Raw genomic sequence first — 19,112 nt, 5'->3', positions numbered from 1 at the left:
AAAGACTCTGAAATGGCCGTCTGGTGCATTCTTATGAATGTACAGAGGGGGTTTAAAGCAGTGCGGAAATTCCACCTTAAGGTGCCCACCCCAGATATTCTGACACAGTCCAATCGCCCCCCTCTCCAGTCACCTGATTCTCACACTGCCATTTTGCGCGGAGCGTCCGACCGTTAACTATAGGAAATTGGAATTGTTGCTTCATCAAAGATGTCATCGAGGAGATGCCGAATTCTCACATTTAGGACCACTGCTGCAACTGTTCGACTGGGATAATAGCCACATAATATTTCGTATTCTCAGTAGCGCATGCATTTATATAACGCGTAAGGGCGCTCGCTGAAGGAATTTGGGAAATGATGCTTGGTATCAAATTCCGTGATGCACCGACTCCGCGCATGCAATGAAGCAGAGCGAGATTTCCGCTGCTAGACGTCGAGAACGCTCCGAATTTCATTTTCGTTCGCCGAGATCGTAGCTAGCTTCGTTCTTCAAACAGCAATCACATGGTTAACCGGCAACACCGGAGGCTAGCGAGTAACATAGTGTCATTTTTGCGCGTGGTGAACGGATAGGCCTATTTAAATAACGATCGGTCATTATATTGTCATCGTTTCAGCGCGCGGTGATTGCCGTTATCTGAATGTCAGAGCATCCTCGCCCGTGTCCGGTTCGTATCAGGCTAGCGCTCTCCGCAAGACCGACTAAGCCCACGGAGCGGGCTCCCACACACCCCTGCAGCGAATAGATTTGTTTGAGAGACGATTTATTGAAAATCGTAATATGTCGGGACAGTCCATCACGGACCGGATCGCCGCGGCTCAGCACAGCATGACCGGATCTGCCATCAGCAAAGCCGTGTGCAAGGCCACGACCCACGAAGTCAGCGCGCCCAAGAAGAAGCACCTTGATTGTAGGTTAAAGCAGAAAAAAATGCTGCTAAATGTCACCCGTTGTGCTTTGCACTGTGCTTCTGCTGTCATACATTCACTCTTTTCCAGCTGCTCAATTGCTGCCATTTACAACCTTATCGAGGACAATTAAATGATAATTCTACATGATGATTTCTGGACAGACATTATATAGTTCATTTCATCAATTAACTGAAGGTCACTGTGGCACGTTCACAGTCCCGTGGGGACGTAATGCAAATTAGACACACTGACCAATTTGCATACGACAGGGACCTCTTGACCATTTCACGTTACGTTCTTCATTTATTTGTTTATTCGAATCATTGTGATTCTATGCATGCCACATCGGAGATACCACAACTAGATTATTATTCAGTAATTCTGCAGATTCCTATGTAGACAACGTGTTCATGGTTAAATCCTATAGGAAACATACAATGTCAAGGGCATAGCATGATGAACACAGCTTGCGTACACAATGCAACGTGCAGATTGCGCGTGGTTTGTACCTTAATTCCTGTTTTCAGTGTTGGTGTTGCTGTTTGTATTTCTCCATTGTTGACTTGCACAGTTTGCCATCCTAGTCTGAGTCACTGAAGGTGACAGCGGTATAATGCAGTGGTGTTTGTAGCTTAAGGTGTTTCATATAGGACCTTATGCAACCTTAATCCGGTTTATTATATGCTGCATTGCATTTGTTAAATGAGCCATTTGTTTTTAATGTGTTAGGTTAATGCAAGAAGCATAGTGAAGTTATTTATGTTAAAAAATCCTGTTTACTGATATGAGTCACAATAACGATTGTGAAATCGAAATACCACCACTATCTTGGCAAGGTGATTGCTATGACCGATATTTGTATTTGCAGTTTGAGTTATTTATTTATTTTGATCCCACCTTTGTATGACTCAGAATGGAAACCTGACAGAAGACTTGAAGGTGCACCTTCCTTTACGTCAAGATGAGTTTTTCTTCAATTCAGTAATAAAAACTAAGCATAGTTGATTAATGAAGCGGGTTATCAATTAAGCTGTCAGTTAATGAGTCCAGAGCAGGTGTCCTGTGGGGGACATAAAGAAAGCAGCCTGCAGATCTAATAAACTGCCAGGCTCATTCAAAGTAATAAAGGTAGCAGGTGTTCTCTGAATATGTGCTAGCATTCACTGACACAGGTTCTCTATTATCAGTTAATTAGAGCGAAATCAAGTGTAACTTTTGAGTAACCTCTATTCAAGCAATGTCATGTTAGATAGCAGACCAGCATCAGTACGGATTGTTCTATTACAGTGAAACATCACATTTCTGGCAGTTCAGCTTATATAATTATGAACCACTGAAGTAGACGACAGATATTTTGAGAATGCACAGAATGTGGTTCGAATGATTTGTTGGCCAATTTATACAAAGCTATGGAACGACATCTAGATTAACTACAGTTTCATAACAACTATGTGACTGAAAGAATGTGGACCCCTGAACGAAACGACCTGATTATTGGACATTTGATTTCAAAAGCATTGGAAATATCAGTTAGTCCTTCCTAACCGCTCCCGTTCTCCTGGGAAGGCTTTCCTAGATGTTGGCACATGGATGCAGGGATTCATCCCCATTCACACAGAAAGCGCTCTGATTCACTGGAAAGGTGTTCAGGTCTGGGCTTTGTGCAGGCTATTCATAAACTCACTCACTCATAAATCATTTCTTTTTGGACTTCTCATTTGTTTACCCCCAAAGGGGTTCTGGGACACTCGTTTCTATTTAAAACGTTTAAGTAAATTGGACGACTATGTTCTTGATTGTATGCACCTGTTAGTGATGGGTGTAACTGAAATAGCTAACCCCGCTCATTATAACCTGTTTGTTGGCCATGTCATTTTTCAAATGCATAAAAACTGTATTTTTCTTTTAACAAACAAACTGTTCAAAATTTTGGGGTATGTAATTATTTGACAGAAGTCTTGTATTCTTACAAAAATTCAGTGCAACAGGGATGTGGTGAAATATTATTACAATTTAAAAGAGCTGGTTTCTGTTTTAATGCATTCTAAAATGTAATTTATTCCTGTAATGGCAAAGCTGAATTTTAAGCAGCCATTGCTCCAGTCTTCAGTGTCACATGATCCTTCAGAAATCAATGTGCTGATTTGGTGCTCAAGAAACATTTCTTATTATTATGAATTATTATTATTATTATTATTAATTCACTATTTTTAAGCTAATGTGACACTTTTTCAGGATTCTTTGATTAATAGAAGATTCTGATGAATTCAGATTGATTTACTAATCAATTAAAAGGACTCACCCAAAATAAAAATTCTGTCATCATTTACTTGTTCCAAACCTGTACAAGTTTTTTTTAATGCTGAACACATAAAAATATATTCTAAAGAATGCTAATAACCAAACAATGTATTTTTTTTCCATATTATGGAAGTCAGTGGCTGGCATCAGCTGTTTACTCACATTCTTCAGAATCTCTTCTTTTGTGCTCCACGGAAGAATGAAACTCATCCAGGTTTGGAACAACTTCAGAGTGTGTAAATGATGACAGATTTGTCATTTTTTGGGTGAACTATCCCTCTAATGCAATCCTAGTTTTTTTTTTAATCTTTAGGACCCCAGACTTTTGAACAGTACTGAACTAATAAGTAAGTCCACAGCCTTTTTCAACCACAATACAATAGTCCTGGATGATGTACAGTCATTGTTTTGCTCTGTTTTGCTCACCGTCCGCAGATCTAATGCACTGCACCAATGAGCTGAACGTGAATATACCTCACTTGGCTGACACATTGTTTGAGAGGACAGCGAATCAGAGCTGGGTGGTGGTCTTTAAAGCTCTCATCACTACACACCACCTCATGATGTACGGCAACGAGGTAAGAGTCACTGCTTGAATTCTTCTTGTCCTCGTCAGTTTCTCAATGAAATGTAGTGTGTCACAAAATCAATGCAAAAGTACTTGCCAGGACCATTCTGTCAGATTTCTGAAGCCTTAAATCTTTCAGGTAGCTGTGTAACATAATATTTCTTGTTTTTATGTTTTTCAGTAGATCTTTATTGTTGTTGTTCTGCTCGGTTTGCTCTAACCCTGCACTTGCTTTTTATCATCCAGAGGTTTATCCAGTACCTTGCATCAAGAAGCACACTGTTTAACTTGAATAATTTCGTAGATAAAGGCGCATTACAAGGTATGTTTTATGGTTAATAATTTTGTTTTTGAACATTCCCATCAGATTTATTGTGTATGCGATGCTTTAAGTGGCCTAAAGCACTGTATTATTGAACGTCTCTTCTAGGTTATGATATGTCCATCTACATTAGACGTTACAGCAGGTATCTGACTGAGAGGGCTCTGTCCTACAGACTCGTCGCAGCTGATTTCACCAAGATGAAGAGAGGGTGAGGCATCTGCTCTGGGGAAATATTCCTTAATGAGCCAAATAAGACAAATGGCATCATTACTGCAGAAAGAACGGCAGCCTTTGAAGGTGTACAGTTGTGGTCACACCTGTCAGTTAACTATGTATAACCTCACACTATTAATATCTTCTGCGCAGGACGGATGGAGTGATGCGCAGTATGAGCATAGAAAAGCTGATGAAGACTCTACCTGTCGTTCAGAATCAGCTGGATGCCCTTCTGGACTTTGAGGTACAGGATATAAAATATCTCAGATTCCAAAGCCAGACTTTTGTGTGGATAAAACAAATAAAATGAGCGATTTTTATTGGTACAATTATTTCACATCTGCTCTTCCATCTCGGCAGTTTTATGCAACACTGTATTTCACACAGTGTAATTTGATTTATTTATTTCTTTATTTTATTTTTTGATGAAATACTGTGCATTATTTAACACATGTGGATCCAATAGCAGGGAATCAAAGTATAGACCATTTTCGGCATTTCAGTGTTTTTGTGGGCGGAGCCTATCTGGTGGTAGAAAATGTCAATTTTAAAGTAGCAGTCTATGGAAGCCATGGAATAAAAGAATGAAAAAGGTAATTTTGAGTTAATATTTCAATATTTTTCTTCCAAATCCGAGATTATATGTCCCAATACTGATAAGAAAAAATCAACTCAGCATTTTCTATCCCACACTTCTGTTTTTTTCCCTCAGAATTGACAAACTTGCAGTTGTTGAGTTAAATCGAGTTATAAAGTCTGAACGAGGAGATATAAACTTGCATTTGCGAGAAATAAAAGTCAGAACTGTGAAATAAAATGGATGAATGTAAAATGTTATAGGTTTAAATAGAATGTGAATATAATGTAGACCTATTGTTTAAATCAAATTTATGCTTTTAAAATAGGCTAAGCACAGTAGGTTTTCATTCATAGTCTGTCCTTTTACACGTCTGCGTTGAGTTTCAGATGGCGTCTTTGACAACAGTACTCTATAAAAAATGATTTGCATTCCGATTCTGACATCCAAAGGCATTTTGGATCTCTTCTCTTATTCTCACATTCTTTTATTCCATGGAGTTTACCCCCAATTGCTACCAGTGTTTGTCTGCCACCACAATGTGCACACAGCTGCAAGTGACAGAACTGTGACGTCTATCCATAAATTGGTCTATATAGGGTTATTAGTTTTATATCAGCATGAGTGTGATTTGGCTGAAGGAAATTAGAGCCATGCTGATATAGAGAGATATCAGATGGCTACTCATGTGATATTGCATTTATACCAAAGTTAAACAGCACAAGTAAGTAAATAAAAATAAGTTGGTGAATTGAAAAAATGTGTTCCTTCAAGTTTTTTACGTTATTATAACACAATGATATATATAATGTGACATATATGACATATTAGGATTTTTGACAAATACAAAAATAAAATCTATTGCAATTGTTGCAATGTTGTGTGCACATAAATTCATTTTAGAATTTTAAAGTGATTTTAGTGCTTTTCTTTAAGTGTTTGTAAATTATAATTTTATATTTATCTTAATTCTAGAACAAAAATATATTTACAAAAACAAAACAAAAAAAACTGTAAATACTTTAATTATTGAGAACTTTAAAAAAAAAAGATGCATGTTAAGAAAATGAATTAATTTTGAGAAATCACGGTTGCACCACATTTTTAAAGCTGTGGCGAGTTCATCTAGATGAAAAAACACAAAAGAATCACTATTTAAAAGATTCATATGAATTTATGTGCAAACAACATTGTTAATGTTTAGGTAATTAGGTAATTGAGGTAATTATTAATGCAATAGGTATTATTTTTTGTATTTAAAAAAAATGTCAAGATTGCTTGTCCATATACGTCATCATTGTGTGTGTGTGTGTGTATATATATATATAATTCATAATGTACATTACATAATAAATTATATATATATATATATTTAAATATGTAGTATATATTATACATATACATTGTATTTATAGTTTTATATTTATAAAACTACAGCAAAAATATAAAATGATATAGGAATAAAATATTTGATATGGATAGTAAGGATATAATAAATACTGTTATTTTAGATTAAAAAATGAATGAAATGTAAAACACTTAAAACAAAAACTTTCAGTCTTCCCCTACCCAACGTTTATGAAAAATCTTCTTGAAAACATAGTTGAACCTTTGACTTAAGCGTACTGTTATTGAGATATAACTCTTGTAACAACTTACCCCTCTATGGTGCTTCAGATGCGGCTTCCCACACAAAGAGAAGTTTGAAAGCTTGATATTGTTTGATGATTTATAGATGCCTTGTAGACATGCAGAAATACATGTTTTGATGACATTTGTGACTCTGTGCTTCCCTGTAGGCCAGCTCTAATGAACTGACCAATGGGGTGATCAATTGTGCCTTCACGCTGCTCTTCAAGGACTCTATCCGCATATTTGCTGCTTACAATGAGGGTGTCATTAATCTGCTAGGTAATGCATTCACCTCAGAGCAAAGATCTGTGTAATTTCAGTAATTCAGTAGTCTGAGTATGCATATGAATATGTGCCGCAAAAGATGTTGGTCACAGCAACTTTTATATATGAATATATTATATGTCTTATAAATATCTTTTGTACTTCAAAGAGAAATGTTAACTTGCTTTTTTCTTCACTTCAAAGAGAAATATTTTAATATGAAGAAGAATCAATGCAAAGAGGCGCTGGAAATATACAAGAGGTTTCTTACCAGGATGACCAAGCTCTCAGAGTTTCTCAAGGTGGCAGAGGTAAAACGTCTCCAGATATAATCCATGCATGGGATGGTTGGGCTCATCTTGTTCAGGCCCTTTTTTGCTAAGTGTCCCTTTTAGTCCAAAAACCTGTATCAGAGGACCCCACCCCATGCTGCCTGTTCTGGTGCCTGCTCTGCATGCCTTAGCAGAAAGTCTCTCTATCTATCTGTCCCTCTCTACAACAGCAAGACCAGAGCTATGACACGACTGCAACGACAGTCCCTTAATGTGCGAACGATGACTTGAACCTTTGTTTTGCAGTTTGGATGCAGGCACAGTTGTCAATTTGGATCTATTGGATGAATAATTGCTTTAATGACTAGATGCAAAGATCAAGCTTTGATTCTGTATAGATGAATGAACACTGGGCAGCTTGATAAAGGACATGATATTTTTGACAACTGTGCCAGTGCGATGGTTGGAATTTAGTTGTTTACTTTTGTTTGTAAAGCCCATTATTTTGATGTGTATAGAGGCATATATTGGGGTAAAATGCTTAGCACATCCTTCTTGAGTTTTTTGTTTGGTTTCTTCTCTTTTTGGTTTCTCTCCTTTTCTTTTTTGCTTTCTGGCTGAATAATATGACTTCAGGAAAAGGGTGAAGTGCTATCCAAAAACTGACTAAAGTTGACTTTAAGAGCACATTTCTTTCTTTGTATAACAATGTGTGTATGCCATTTGTTTTTCTTGTCTTTTTTCAAAGTCAACATTAGTTGTGTGTTTCTTTTGGATGTTTCTCACCTAGTCATGTATATATCTCACCATTGACCTACAAGTGTCTTCTCACTCACCATCTCCGCCACCTCCACAACCTCAATGTCTGTGTGTGTCCATCCATCCAGTCGTCCATGCTTTCGTTTTTGGTTCTCATACACTGCATGGAGTAATGGCTCTTTTTCTCAATTCTTCTTTCTCCCTTCTCCACGTGCCTTGGTTTTTCTCTTTTTTACCGTTTGGTTTCACGTTTTGTTTTCCGTTCTCCCTCCCTTCCTTTTCTTTTGTGTCACAGCAAGTTGGAATTGATCAGGTTGACATCCCAGATCTCTCACAGGTTAGTGGTGCATTTCATCTCAGTTTCTCTCATGTGGCTTCACCCTGATCTCTCATTCACGTCTCACCCCATAGACCATCATCCCCTGCCCTGATTTCTTTTGATTTCCCCCTCATCTATCAGACTTTTAGGATAGGGGCCTCAAGAAACTTACTCCATACCCGCGCACTCCCAAGGAATCAGATGTGCTGTTTTGCATTTTCTGTTGTCGCCAGAGGTAAATGGGTACCAAAGCTAGTCTATGTGAATTTTTACAGGTGCTATCTCTGATAGCTGTTGCCTTGATCATAACCACATTTGATTAGCAATGAAAAGTCAGCTAAGGTCTCATTAAAGCTTAGTGCTTGCCCCTCGAGCCACTATTTCTTACTGGCATATACCCATGAGAAATTTGACTGCTTGTAATTCGAAAGCTGCGTCTTCGCTGTCTCCGACACTCACATACAACTGTCGGATGATTGTATTAACACCAAGAATAACGAATTAATTGATATTGATTCACAAAATGTATATATTATGAGTGTAAATAGTTGTTTTAATAATTATTAGATAACTATTTAGGACTTAAATATCATTGCCGCCAATTCTGCAAGAGTGTTTATTTAAGAATTTTAAAAAATTGGCGAAATGTCGCACTCATGGTTTGTAGATTGCAATACACAACATCTGTCGCATGTTGTCTGGTAACAGAAGTTGAAATGTTTCAACTCAACCGAAGCTCAAGTTCAGTCCACAAATCCAGTGCGCAAATTTCGAAATTTGCAATTCTCCATTGGCATGGAGCGACTTCTGGTCGGTCGTTTGTTGGAGACAGCGAAAAGGTGGCTTTACGCGGATTGATATATGGCTAAATGGTGCTTGTGTGACGATCTCCGCCACACCCTATGTGGCCAATCTGAAGTTGTGGGCACAGCTTCGCTTAATAAAGAACTCTCCTAACCTGTACGCACTCACCTTTGCCATATATCTCTGTACTGGTAGGGTATTCTGCTTGGATAGCTTCTTGGGAAGAATAGTGAATGTGCACTAAACTAAAAGAATGACTTAAAACTGGAGCTGGGGACTAAATTCTGCCTGGCACCTTATGAAGTTTTATAGTCAGCAGCACTGCCAAATATAGACCTGCTTTTCCAGCGTCTCTCAACAATTCTGCAAGGGTGCCACCGGACATTGACGTCCCCCTTCAGTTTGCCACCATTTGGCATATTTGACATTTTCATTTACATTGGACAGGGACTCCTGAAGGTGTTGGGCTGGCACACTACTACACAGTGGTACTTCAAACATGTCAACAAAACATTTTATTAGAAGGAGTGCCTTGTTTCCTTAAGCTGAAGCAGTATTCAGAAGGCCTGCGTTCTATTCTCAAGTACGCTATCATTAGCACCATTGATTAGGCTTATTTCATGAGTCCTATTTAAGTGCCTTTTCTTGTCTGTAAGCTAGATATTCATTATGGCCTTTTGTATACTCCTGCTTCTGTAGTACCCTTGTCTTAACTTCTCTTCCTTGTTTATCTCTCCTTTTATAGTGTGTTGTTTCGTTGCATATGTTTAAGATTTCTCAGTAGAATGCTCCCTCTATTGTCTTCCTTAAAATTACTCATCTGAGAAATCTGTGAAATTTCCTCCTTTGAATTGGCATGCGCGTGGCCAGAAGGCAAACATTGTATAAGAGCAAGTGCCCTTGTACTGAATCCTTTCGACCAGCGTTTCAATTCAATTGACGCTGCTCCTTCCGGATGAAAGTGCAATACGTGCATAAAATACTGGCAGCGTGGGCTCACTCAATGTTTGCCTTTCTTCGGTTAACCTGCTTTGGCTTCCAAGTGTTTTGGGAATCTATCAAACTGGTGATGCAGACATTACAATCGGGCCGAACATGCTACAGTTTTACTCCTTATTTATTTCCAAGAAATCCAAGTGGAATCCAAAGATTAGCAGGTTCTGCTGTGGCTTTTGATACCTGTGCAGTTATATCCTGTGCATGATTACAAAACCCCCTTTTGTAGGTCAGTTTGCTTTTTTTCATGGTTTTAATTATTCTCCAGTGATCTCAGTTGACCTCACAGGTCTTAGGAAACAGTCTGTCGGAGAACTTGCATGGGAAACAGATTTTTTTTTTTGCATGTGTAGCTTTTAAGCTTAAGTCCTCTCCACTTAAATTACTTCTGTTGTGTTTCCCCTTTGTTTTCAGAATCTCATAACCACTATTAGGTTCTCTTAGTTACGCAGCCTTTTTGTTGTGTGGAGGTATGAGTGATTGAGAGATGATAGAATATAAGTATACGTAGTTTTGGCATCAATTTCTTATTTTAGGATTCATAGATAGAAGTGCAAATGTCTGTGTATGAATGTGTGTTTTGATCATTCGCTGCTGCTGCTACTTTTAACGATTTTGTTGTGTTGCCTGATCCCTTTTCGCCCTCACCACCAGGCTCCCAGCAGTCTCTTAGAAGCTCTGGAACAACATCTGGCTTCTCTGGAGGGCAAGAGAATGAAAGAGGCCTCTACCGGCAGCAGGTACGCGAAATAATACTGGAATTCGGGATGCAGGTCAATGACAAATAAAAATGTCCAGCCTGATGAATAGGCAAAAAAATGATGATAATGTAGTTTATAAACATTTGCCAAGTTCTTGGAATTGTACTCTTTGTATTAATAATGATTTCACACATTAAAAAAAGTGTTCAGCCATTTTTCTTTGATTTAATCAATTGAGATCAGTGTTTCTCAAACTTGTGAACTCCAAGATCCCTTTTTTCCCCACAACATTATTAAAAAAATGTTTTGATGTAATGTAACAAATAAATTAGTAATAAAATAAATCAAAATTAAAATTAACAAATAAATAATTAAATAATGTCAAGTTATCTTGAGGCCCCCTTGGGCCCCCTTAATGATTTTATTGTCACATGATTTTTTCAAAGAAATAATACAATCTGAAAATCAATTTTTAATCAGAAATTGAAGATTTCTTCATCTCTGCCACAGCATTTTAGACACTTTTTATTACTTGCTATAATCACGCAAAACACCAAAACTTTCTTTTTTTCTCTGTTAGATGCATTCAAACTCCACTTGGCCCAAAATTAGGTGCCAGTTTGAATGGTCATTACAGTTCAGCTCATAACCATGTTGCCATAGTGATTCTGGTTCTCACAGTATGGTTTTCACAGATCCTCATAATGTACACACTGAAACTTGCCTAAATAGTGCAATTGATTTGTTTGTTTATGGATCCGTTGCTATCAGACGTTCCAGTAAATCATTCTATTTTTCCATTCATAGGGAGGTGGAGGGTGACAGACTACAGCCTGCAAAGGTATGAAATCTAATTCATTTATCGCTTCATATTTCTGTCAAATTGCTAATGAGTGCCAACTTCACAACAGCATGAAACATATTTTCAAAGCCCTTCCCTTTTGCATATTATTATCCAGACAATTACGTGTTCTCTGAAACATTCAGCGTCAGTGTCATCAAGTTGCTGTTATTTCTGTTCTGCAGGCTGTTCAGCTCAAAGACATTGGCATGCAAACCCCAACAATATCCCCCAGTGGCCAGTCTGTGGGCAGTGCCAACAGTAGCTGCACCAGCAGCGGTGCCACCGAGCTTCTGTCCAGTCCACCTGATCTCACCATCACAAACGGGTACATGAGGCCTGCTTTTCTGGAGTGTTGCTAGCGTAGTGGCACTTTATTATGAAATAACATTACTCTGTATTACTATATTTGAATTTATTCACATAGCAAGGAAAAAGTGAGACCAAAGTTTTAGAAGTGATTGTGTTTTCATTACAAGATTGAATTGAAATTTCCTGATTATCCCAAACAGAGTGCACAACTTCGCCACTGACCATTTTGATCTCCAACACAATTGCAGCACCCCTGCTCAGACACCCAGTAACAACAGCTGGGGAGGTAATGGAACTGGCACAAAGCTGTCTCTGGTCATTTTCTATACTGAATGTTGCGGCACTTTCTTTAATACAATGTTAATTTAGCCTTTTCTTCATTTCTTTGTTATATGGAACATTCTCTACTCAATCGGGTGAGTGTTTTACGTATTTTTATGATAAGTTTAAAGGCTCTCAAAAGGGAAGTGTGTCATTTTTTGAACTAATACAAAAATGATCATTTTCAGACAGGTTCCCCTCCATCTTCTTGAATGAGTCTGAAATACCACCCTGTAGTGCATTAAATCAAATTGAAATCTGACTTCAATTAAAGAGAGAAATTGATATGCATCTTTGTCTCTGCATTTTGAGCTTGACTTGTTTCCTCTGTCTTTTTTCTTCCAGATTGGTTTTCACACAGGTGCCCTTTTGAAGCCCGCCCTCTCCTCACAGGTCCAAAGTCAAGGCACACAGTTCTACAATGGAGGAAAATTACTTACTAATGATCTGGACTCGTCCTTGGCCAATCTCATGGGCAGTGAGTCTTTCAGCCGTCTCATTTATTTTGTTTCTATTGCAGTTTAATGTATCACTACAGACTGTAATACTTTCAATCTTACTATACATGTTGCATTTGTCATAGATTTACACTTTGGAGGACCCCCAGCCAAAAAGTAAGGTTTTTAGCATGTAAAGCTAATGATATTTTAGGTTTATTGACAACATAAACAATCGTCTTTGTTATATGAAGTACAGCTGTAACAGTCTGACGTAGGAATCCTTTCTTTTAAGGCCAGAAGTTCAGTGGACTCATTTTGAGAAGAAATCATCTGGAGGTTCCCACTGGCAGTCTAAAGCCATGAATGGCACGGCACCCTGGAGCCACACACACCTGGCCCCTGCTCCCATACCGATGCCACAGATGGTATGGAAATTGACTCATTGTTCAAGGCATGCTCCCATCAGGAAATTTCAATCTACTTCTTCGGTTCGATCTGTTTGAGTACAATATGTTTGCCAATCAAAATCTTTGTCTTTCTCTCTTCTGCATGTTTTTGTAATGATACAGAATGGGATGTTTTATACTGGCTATGTAAGTCCTGCTTGTACATAAACATGATTTAATCAGCTTAATTCAAATAACTATCAAAATAAACCAGTTACAATTATTTCTATGCTCTTTATTCTTACTTATTCAATATTTGCCTTTCTCAGGCACCAGCTCCAGTTGCATTTCCAATGACAACCCCCCAAGTGCCTGTGTATGGGATGGTACGTACTTCTTATCATGTCAAATTGATCATTTTGACATCTTTATAATATTCAGGGTTCAATATATATTAACTGTTTTATACGTCAGAAGTGTGACGTCACCGGCTGTATATATTTTAATGTTTTATTTAATCTACGTATATATTTAATAATATTTTTAATGCAAGGCTGCATTTATTTTATTAAAAATACAGTAAAAACACTAATTTTAAAAAAAACCTGAAAATAACTGTTTTCTATTTAATTATTTGTTACAATTGTATTTATTACAGTCTTCAGTGTTCCTCAGAAATCATTCTAATAAGATTATTTGGTGCTCAGGAAACATTTCTTTTAAATATGTGGCAAAATGGTACACTTTTGATTGATTTAATACATTATTAATTAATCTAAGTTTTTTTTATTTAAAATAAAATGAAATTTTTCATGTCACCAACCAATGAACAGTTACCTTTTTGACTGACCCGAATCTTTAAGAATGGCACGTTCAAGTAATGTTGGAAAGAATAGATTGACTTGTTGAACACACACAAATATCATCACAAATTCATAATTACCTGTCGAGAAGATATTCTTAAAGCCCAGAGTTTCCGAGTTAGTGAGAAAACATGTCTGTATTAATGCTAAATGTGTTCAAATTAATTAAATAACTGTTTTCATTTGCAGTAAATCTAAGTTGCATGTACAAAATACCATTGTATTGTACAATAACAATATAATATCTAAAAAATAAATTTAGAAAACATAATAAAGACACCCTATGCACCTTCTTTATTTATCATTTTGTAGATTTAAAATTTTGTTGATTTTACTAAAAGGTACATCATCATCTTCCTCCGACCATAGTTATGTGAATGCACCTGATTCGTAATTACTCCTTTCCAAATCTTCAAAGCATTTTTAAGGGTTAGTTCACCCAAACTGAAAATTACCCCTTGATTTACTCACCCTCAAGGCATCTTAGGTTTCTTCTTTCAGAGGAATTCAGTCGGAACTATACTAAAAATTATCCTTGCTCTTCCTAGCACTAGAAAGGGAGTAAGTGGGAATTTTTTTTCAACAGTCCAAAAAAAGACATCAAATATAGTGCATCCATTCATATTAAAACATGGCTCACATTACTTCAGGGGTTGAATAAAGGCTTCCTGTAGCGAATCGATGTGTTTTTGGAAGAGAACTATCCATATTTAAATGTTAGAAACACCTTTTTCTCACTTCCGCTGACTGTTATATGTGCAAGCCTTTCTGGGCAGACGACATTGGCGTAGCATATACGCCGGCGGTTCATGATAACATTTTTAATATGGATATTTTTCTTATAAAAACACAATGATTCACTCAGTAGGCGTTTATTCACCCCCTGGAGCTGTGTGAGGCATGTTTTAATATGGATGGATGCGCTTTATTTTATGTTTTTTGGACTGTTGAAAAAAACAACCGCCTACTCCCATTCCAATGCTTGGAAGAGCAAGGATAATTTTTTATATAACTGACTGGATTTGTCTGAAAGAAGAAAGTCATATACACCTAGAGGGTGCCTTGAAGGTGAGTAAAACATGGGCTAATTTTCATTTTTGGGTGAGCTAACCTTTTAAGAAGCCAGGACTTAAACCCTCAAGTACAACGCTCATGCTGAACATTTCATTGCTCTGTAGATTCCTCCCCCTGTGGGCCAGATGGGGTCAATGCCCTTAATGGCTCCCCAGCCTGTGATATATAACCAGCCCATCCTGCGCACCACCAATCCATTCACCCCAATGCCTGGAGCTCAGGTATGCTCGCTCAAGAGCTTCATTAAGATTATATTGACGGCTGTTTTTCAGTGCGTACCTGTACTTGTAACCTGTGATAAAATTGTTCCCTTTTTTCCAGATGCACTTCATGTAGCACTGAGGAGCATGATGAACTGACACATATGCCCAAGGAAAAACATCATCCAATCCAAAACCAAAAATGGCAAGGCAGACATGAGAAACGGTTCAACTGGGTCAAAGAGACTGAAGATGTTCATGTGGCATTTTCCCCTTTAGCCCGTGTGTTTGTAACATACCCCTCCATCCAGCAACATAACAGTCCTCCGTCATTTTACATGTTACCTTTAATTTCTAAGTGTCAAAATCTAGTGTTTTTAGGCAGCCCTCTTTGATGATGTCACTGGCTGATGCAAACGGAATGACAGTGTACAGTGAATTGCAGTGGAATGAAAAGTTGTCATGATGTCAAGCCCCTCCCCCCGTTTGGAAAAGTGATTGTTGTAATTGTGCACACTTAATTCAATGTTTATAATGTCTAAACCAAGCCACGGTTTTGTATGCACATTGCCTGAATAGTGTTTCGAATCAACCACTGTCAATGTTGATTGTGCCACAGTGGCTGGCATCCCAATTTCTTGAGTCTTGGAGAAATGTGTACAGGTCACTTTTCGTACATTTGTCTCGTCCCCAAACATTTTGGATTTCACCTTAAAAGTTTGATTCGTTTCTACATGACTTGTAATGCCTCATTCAGGTATGGTAAGGTATGGCTGTTTGGATTAAAGTAAAATACAGCATTATGTTTCTGTATGGAAATTATACAATTTATTACATATCTGTTGAAATGCACAGCAGATACCATGACGCTGAGTTACAGTTGTGTCTGAAAGCACACTCTCCACCCTTATATAGTGCACTATTAAAGGTAACAGCATTTGAGGTGGCAGTAGTGATGAGATGGCAGTAGTCCCATGATGCACAATCAAGGTACACTCAACAGCTAGCCACTAACGGATAGCCCCACAATGTTAACATAACTCTGAATGTATTCTTGCTTGTCAGTTTATGGATCAGTAGATTATATTAGAGGAGTAATGTAGGAAATATTAAATGAGGGTATAGAGTGCTGCAGGGATAATGTATTTTGTAGGCCAAAACCCAGAAACAATAAGCTAACTAATGTTTTTTGAATGGGTTTTTGGTTAAAAGCCTGATTAAGACAAGCTCAAGCTTAATGGTGGTGACGTTTTAAGTCATGTGACCATGGTGTAGTTTATAGCCTTTAGAGTTTTACTTCTGGTGATTGTATTTAGGTTTAAAAATTCTTAAATGAAAAAATTACAAACCAAGGACTATTTAGCTTCAGCTTAAATCCATCAAAATACAAAGGTACTTTTGAATAGCTAACAATCGAGAAAAATGCTTTTTTGCTTATTCGCTAATGCTAAACAACTGACCACTCGGTGCAGAATCTCATGTTTTGTGGGCAGGACTGCTTGGCCAACCAAAGACATTTTTGGTAAAGCTATTGTAGCAAAAGAAACACACTTCAAATTGAATATGCCTTTTTTGCAATAACAAGACAAAATGACTTTTTCCAATAATGTTTTCTCACACACATATCTACAAAGATCATTAATACTACCTACACTACATTTAAAATATCGTAATTAAGTTTGCAGCTTCACCGACTGGCACAAGCTCCACTGGGAAGTAAGTCCTCAAAATAGCCACTGCTTTAGAAAGATAGGTCATGCTGTCAAAACTACCATTGGGGGCGCTGTTGTTCATTAGCCTGCAAATACCAGACGTGATCTCTCTGCAGAAACAGAATTTGGTCAACGGTGCTACTGACTCCATGACAAATGCGGTTTCCTTTGCCACTGCTATTCAGCTTCATGTGAGAGGAATATTCTTATTTTAAAGATTATTTTATTGGACAAAAAAATGTCTTTAGTGCAGGATAAGTAAACAATTTTTGATCCATTTTCTCTGAATGGACAGATATTTTTAAAAAGGTGTATAAAACCCATGAACGTCCTCAAGAAGCTCACCTGATCATTGTAGAGCATGTCATATGGAAAACAATCAGATTAATTACACCTACGGAGAGCTTGGAAGATAAGGTTTGTTTGCCTGTGGCCCACTTACCCCCAATTCAATATTTCCAATATCCAGCGAATGAACTGATACAGCCTAAAGGATAGAGAAAAAGTGGCTAGTTTTTAACTACTGCCATCATATTGAAAATAATAACTATACTGAACCCAAGCAATATCTCACCAATTTGAAATCACCACCCCGTTTACTTGCAACTTTCACTTCAGCTTTGGTAGAGCTGGACTGGCTCATGTCTAGGAAATTGACAGCAGAGCTGACTACATTTCCTGTTGAGCGCACTGGTGCAAAAATATAAATATGCTCATAAATATGCACATTCACAGAGTATAATGCTGGCAATGTATGAATATACTGTACTCCTTTTTTGAATCCAAACTCCGCCACTGAAAATGTGTATATTATTTCTTTTGAAAGGTAGAATATATCAATAATTGTTGAGAAATTCCTTAAATTAAGGTAATTCAAAGATAATGTTTCAGCAGATGATTGAATAATTTAAAGTAGCTCAAGTCAATGTCATTTTATTTCCATATCATTGCACATTGAACCAGTCCAGTCCTAATAAAACATAATAAACTAAATAGTTAACTGCATGTCAAAGGTTAAATGGTTAAATATTTATTAAAGAAGTTTATGAAGCAGGAACTGAGACAGATGAACTGTAGAGGGACCAGGCGAGCTCTGACCTGAAGAATGAGGCCAATTCAGAAGCAAAAACATTCACTGAAGATATTAGTCTGGGTTAGAATATTCATAACCAGAAACACCATTATCTCCTGCCAGGAGCAGGAGCGTGTCAGTGGAATTAAAATGTACAAGACTGAGATGTGGATCTGACCCGTAGCTCTAACCTGAGTGAGAATGGCAATGGTGAGGTTGTTCTCGCTAGCCTCATCGATCAGCCATGCCAACTTATCTGGGGTGTGGGCTATATGGAGACAAAGATTGTAGTTTGAAAAGGTAAACTTGAATGTGAACATGTGTGTTACATACTCATTCTGAAATAGTTTTCTCTCTTGGTTCAGGAGGAAGGCCAACTGTTAGATGTTTCTGATGAATTAGTAAATCCAAGCAAGCCTGTTAATGGAAATAAATTATCTAATAACCCCATTCAGAGAAAATTTTGATTAATTTATATGCAGATACAGGAAAACTGCTACTCACAGCATCTAGCTCTTCTACTTTCTTGTGTAGTATCCCAGAGATCATCCGGATGAGGCCCCAGTGTTTTAGGTTTCCTGACTTTTCATATGAATCAATTAGTAGTCATCTTACCATCCTACCTTTCCCATGTGGCTTGGTGTTCCAATCTATTCCTCTTATAAAAGAAATCCCAACATTATTTTATTTCAAAACAATCCTCAACTTCCACAGTCACACAGTGCATCTCTTTTGTAGGACACAGATTTCAGTGGTACTGACTTGTCTTTGACTATAATGTAGAGAATATCAGCCTGAGCCCGCAAGTTCTGACTTTGTTGCAGGATCTGCACTAAGGCTGGGTATTCAATCCCACCATTGTTGTCTCTGGGCAAGTTCATGGGTTGAAGGGCCTTAGTCTCAGATGCCTTCACAGGAGAAAAAGTCATTACAGCTCTTTGTTGGATGTGGACACCTGCATTAAAGCCTTTTTTAACAGCTTCAGAGAGCAGTTTTTCTATTTATTTGATCCATATAGAGATTTCTCAGAAAATCAGAAAAAGTTATTAAATTGGAATTGTGAGATATAAACTCATAATTTCTGAGAACATCAGGTTTTATCGCAACTGCAAGTTTACAGTACATCTCGCAATTCTTTTTTTATAACTTTTTTATAAAAATTACATTTTAAAATGTAAAAAAGTTTACATCTTACAATTGTGAGAGGTGAGAGTCTACATTGTGCAATTCTGAGAAAGACAGA

The 19,112-nt window shown here is 37.5% G+C and overlaps 1 protein-coding gene across 3 annotated transcripts; it reads left to right on the top strand.

Moving 5' to 3' along the window:
- Nucleotides 1-61: 61 nt before the first annotated feature.
- On the top strand, nucleotides 62-15,888 carry LOC113038449 (phosphatidylinositol-binding clathrin assembly protein). Of its 3 annotated transcripts, XM_026195856.1 has the most exons (19): nucleotides 62-913; nucleotides 3,651-3,793; nucleotides 4,030-4,105; nucleotides 4,214-4,316; nucleotides 4,475-4,568; nucleotides 6,701-6,812; nucleotides 7,002-7,108; nucleotides 8,124-8,165; nucleotides 10,602-10,687; nucleotides 11,456-11,489; nucleotides 11,675-11,817; nucleotides 12,002-12,087; nucleotides 12,484-12,600; nucleotides 12,706-12,736; nucleotides 12,855-12,987; nucleotides 13,132-13,155; nucleotides 13,278-13,334; nucleotides 14,990-15,106; nucleotides 15,207-15,888. In XM_026195856.1, exons 1-19 carry the CDS (start codon nucleotides 784-786, stop codon nucleotides 15,219-15,221), a joined length of 1,650 nt encoding a protein of 549 aa, XP_026051641.1. In that variant the 5' UTR covers nucleotides 62-783; the 3' UTR covers nucleotides 15,222-15,888. The 3 variants fall into 3 exon arrangements, with proteins under 3 accessions (XP_026051641.1, XP_026051643.1, XP_026051642.1); XM_026195858.1 differs by lacking the exon at nucleotides 8,124-8,165 and having other exon boundaries at nucleotides 784-913; XM_026195857.1 differs by lacking the exon at nucleotides 13,132-13,155 and having other exon boundaries at nucleotides 784-913.
- Nucleotides 15,889-19,112: the final 3,224 nt, after the last annotated feature.

Source organism: Carassius auratus, chromosome 21, assembly GCF_003368295.1.
Source record: "Carassius auratus strain Wakin chromosome 21, ASM336829v1, whole genome shotgun sequence".
NCBI lineage: Eukaryota > Metazoa > Chordata > Actinopteri > Cypriniformes > Cyprinidae > Carassius > Carassius auratus.
This window is presented reverse-complemented; position numbering and strand designations above follow the sequence as displayed.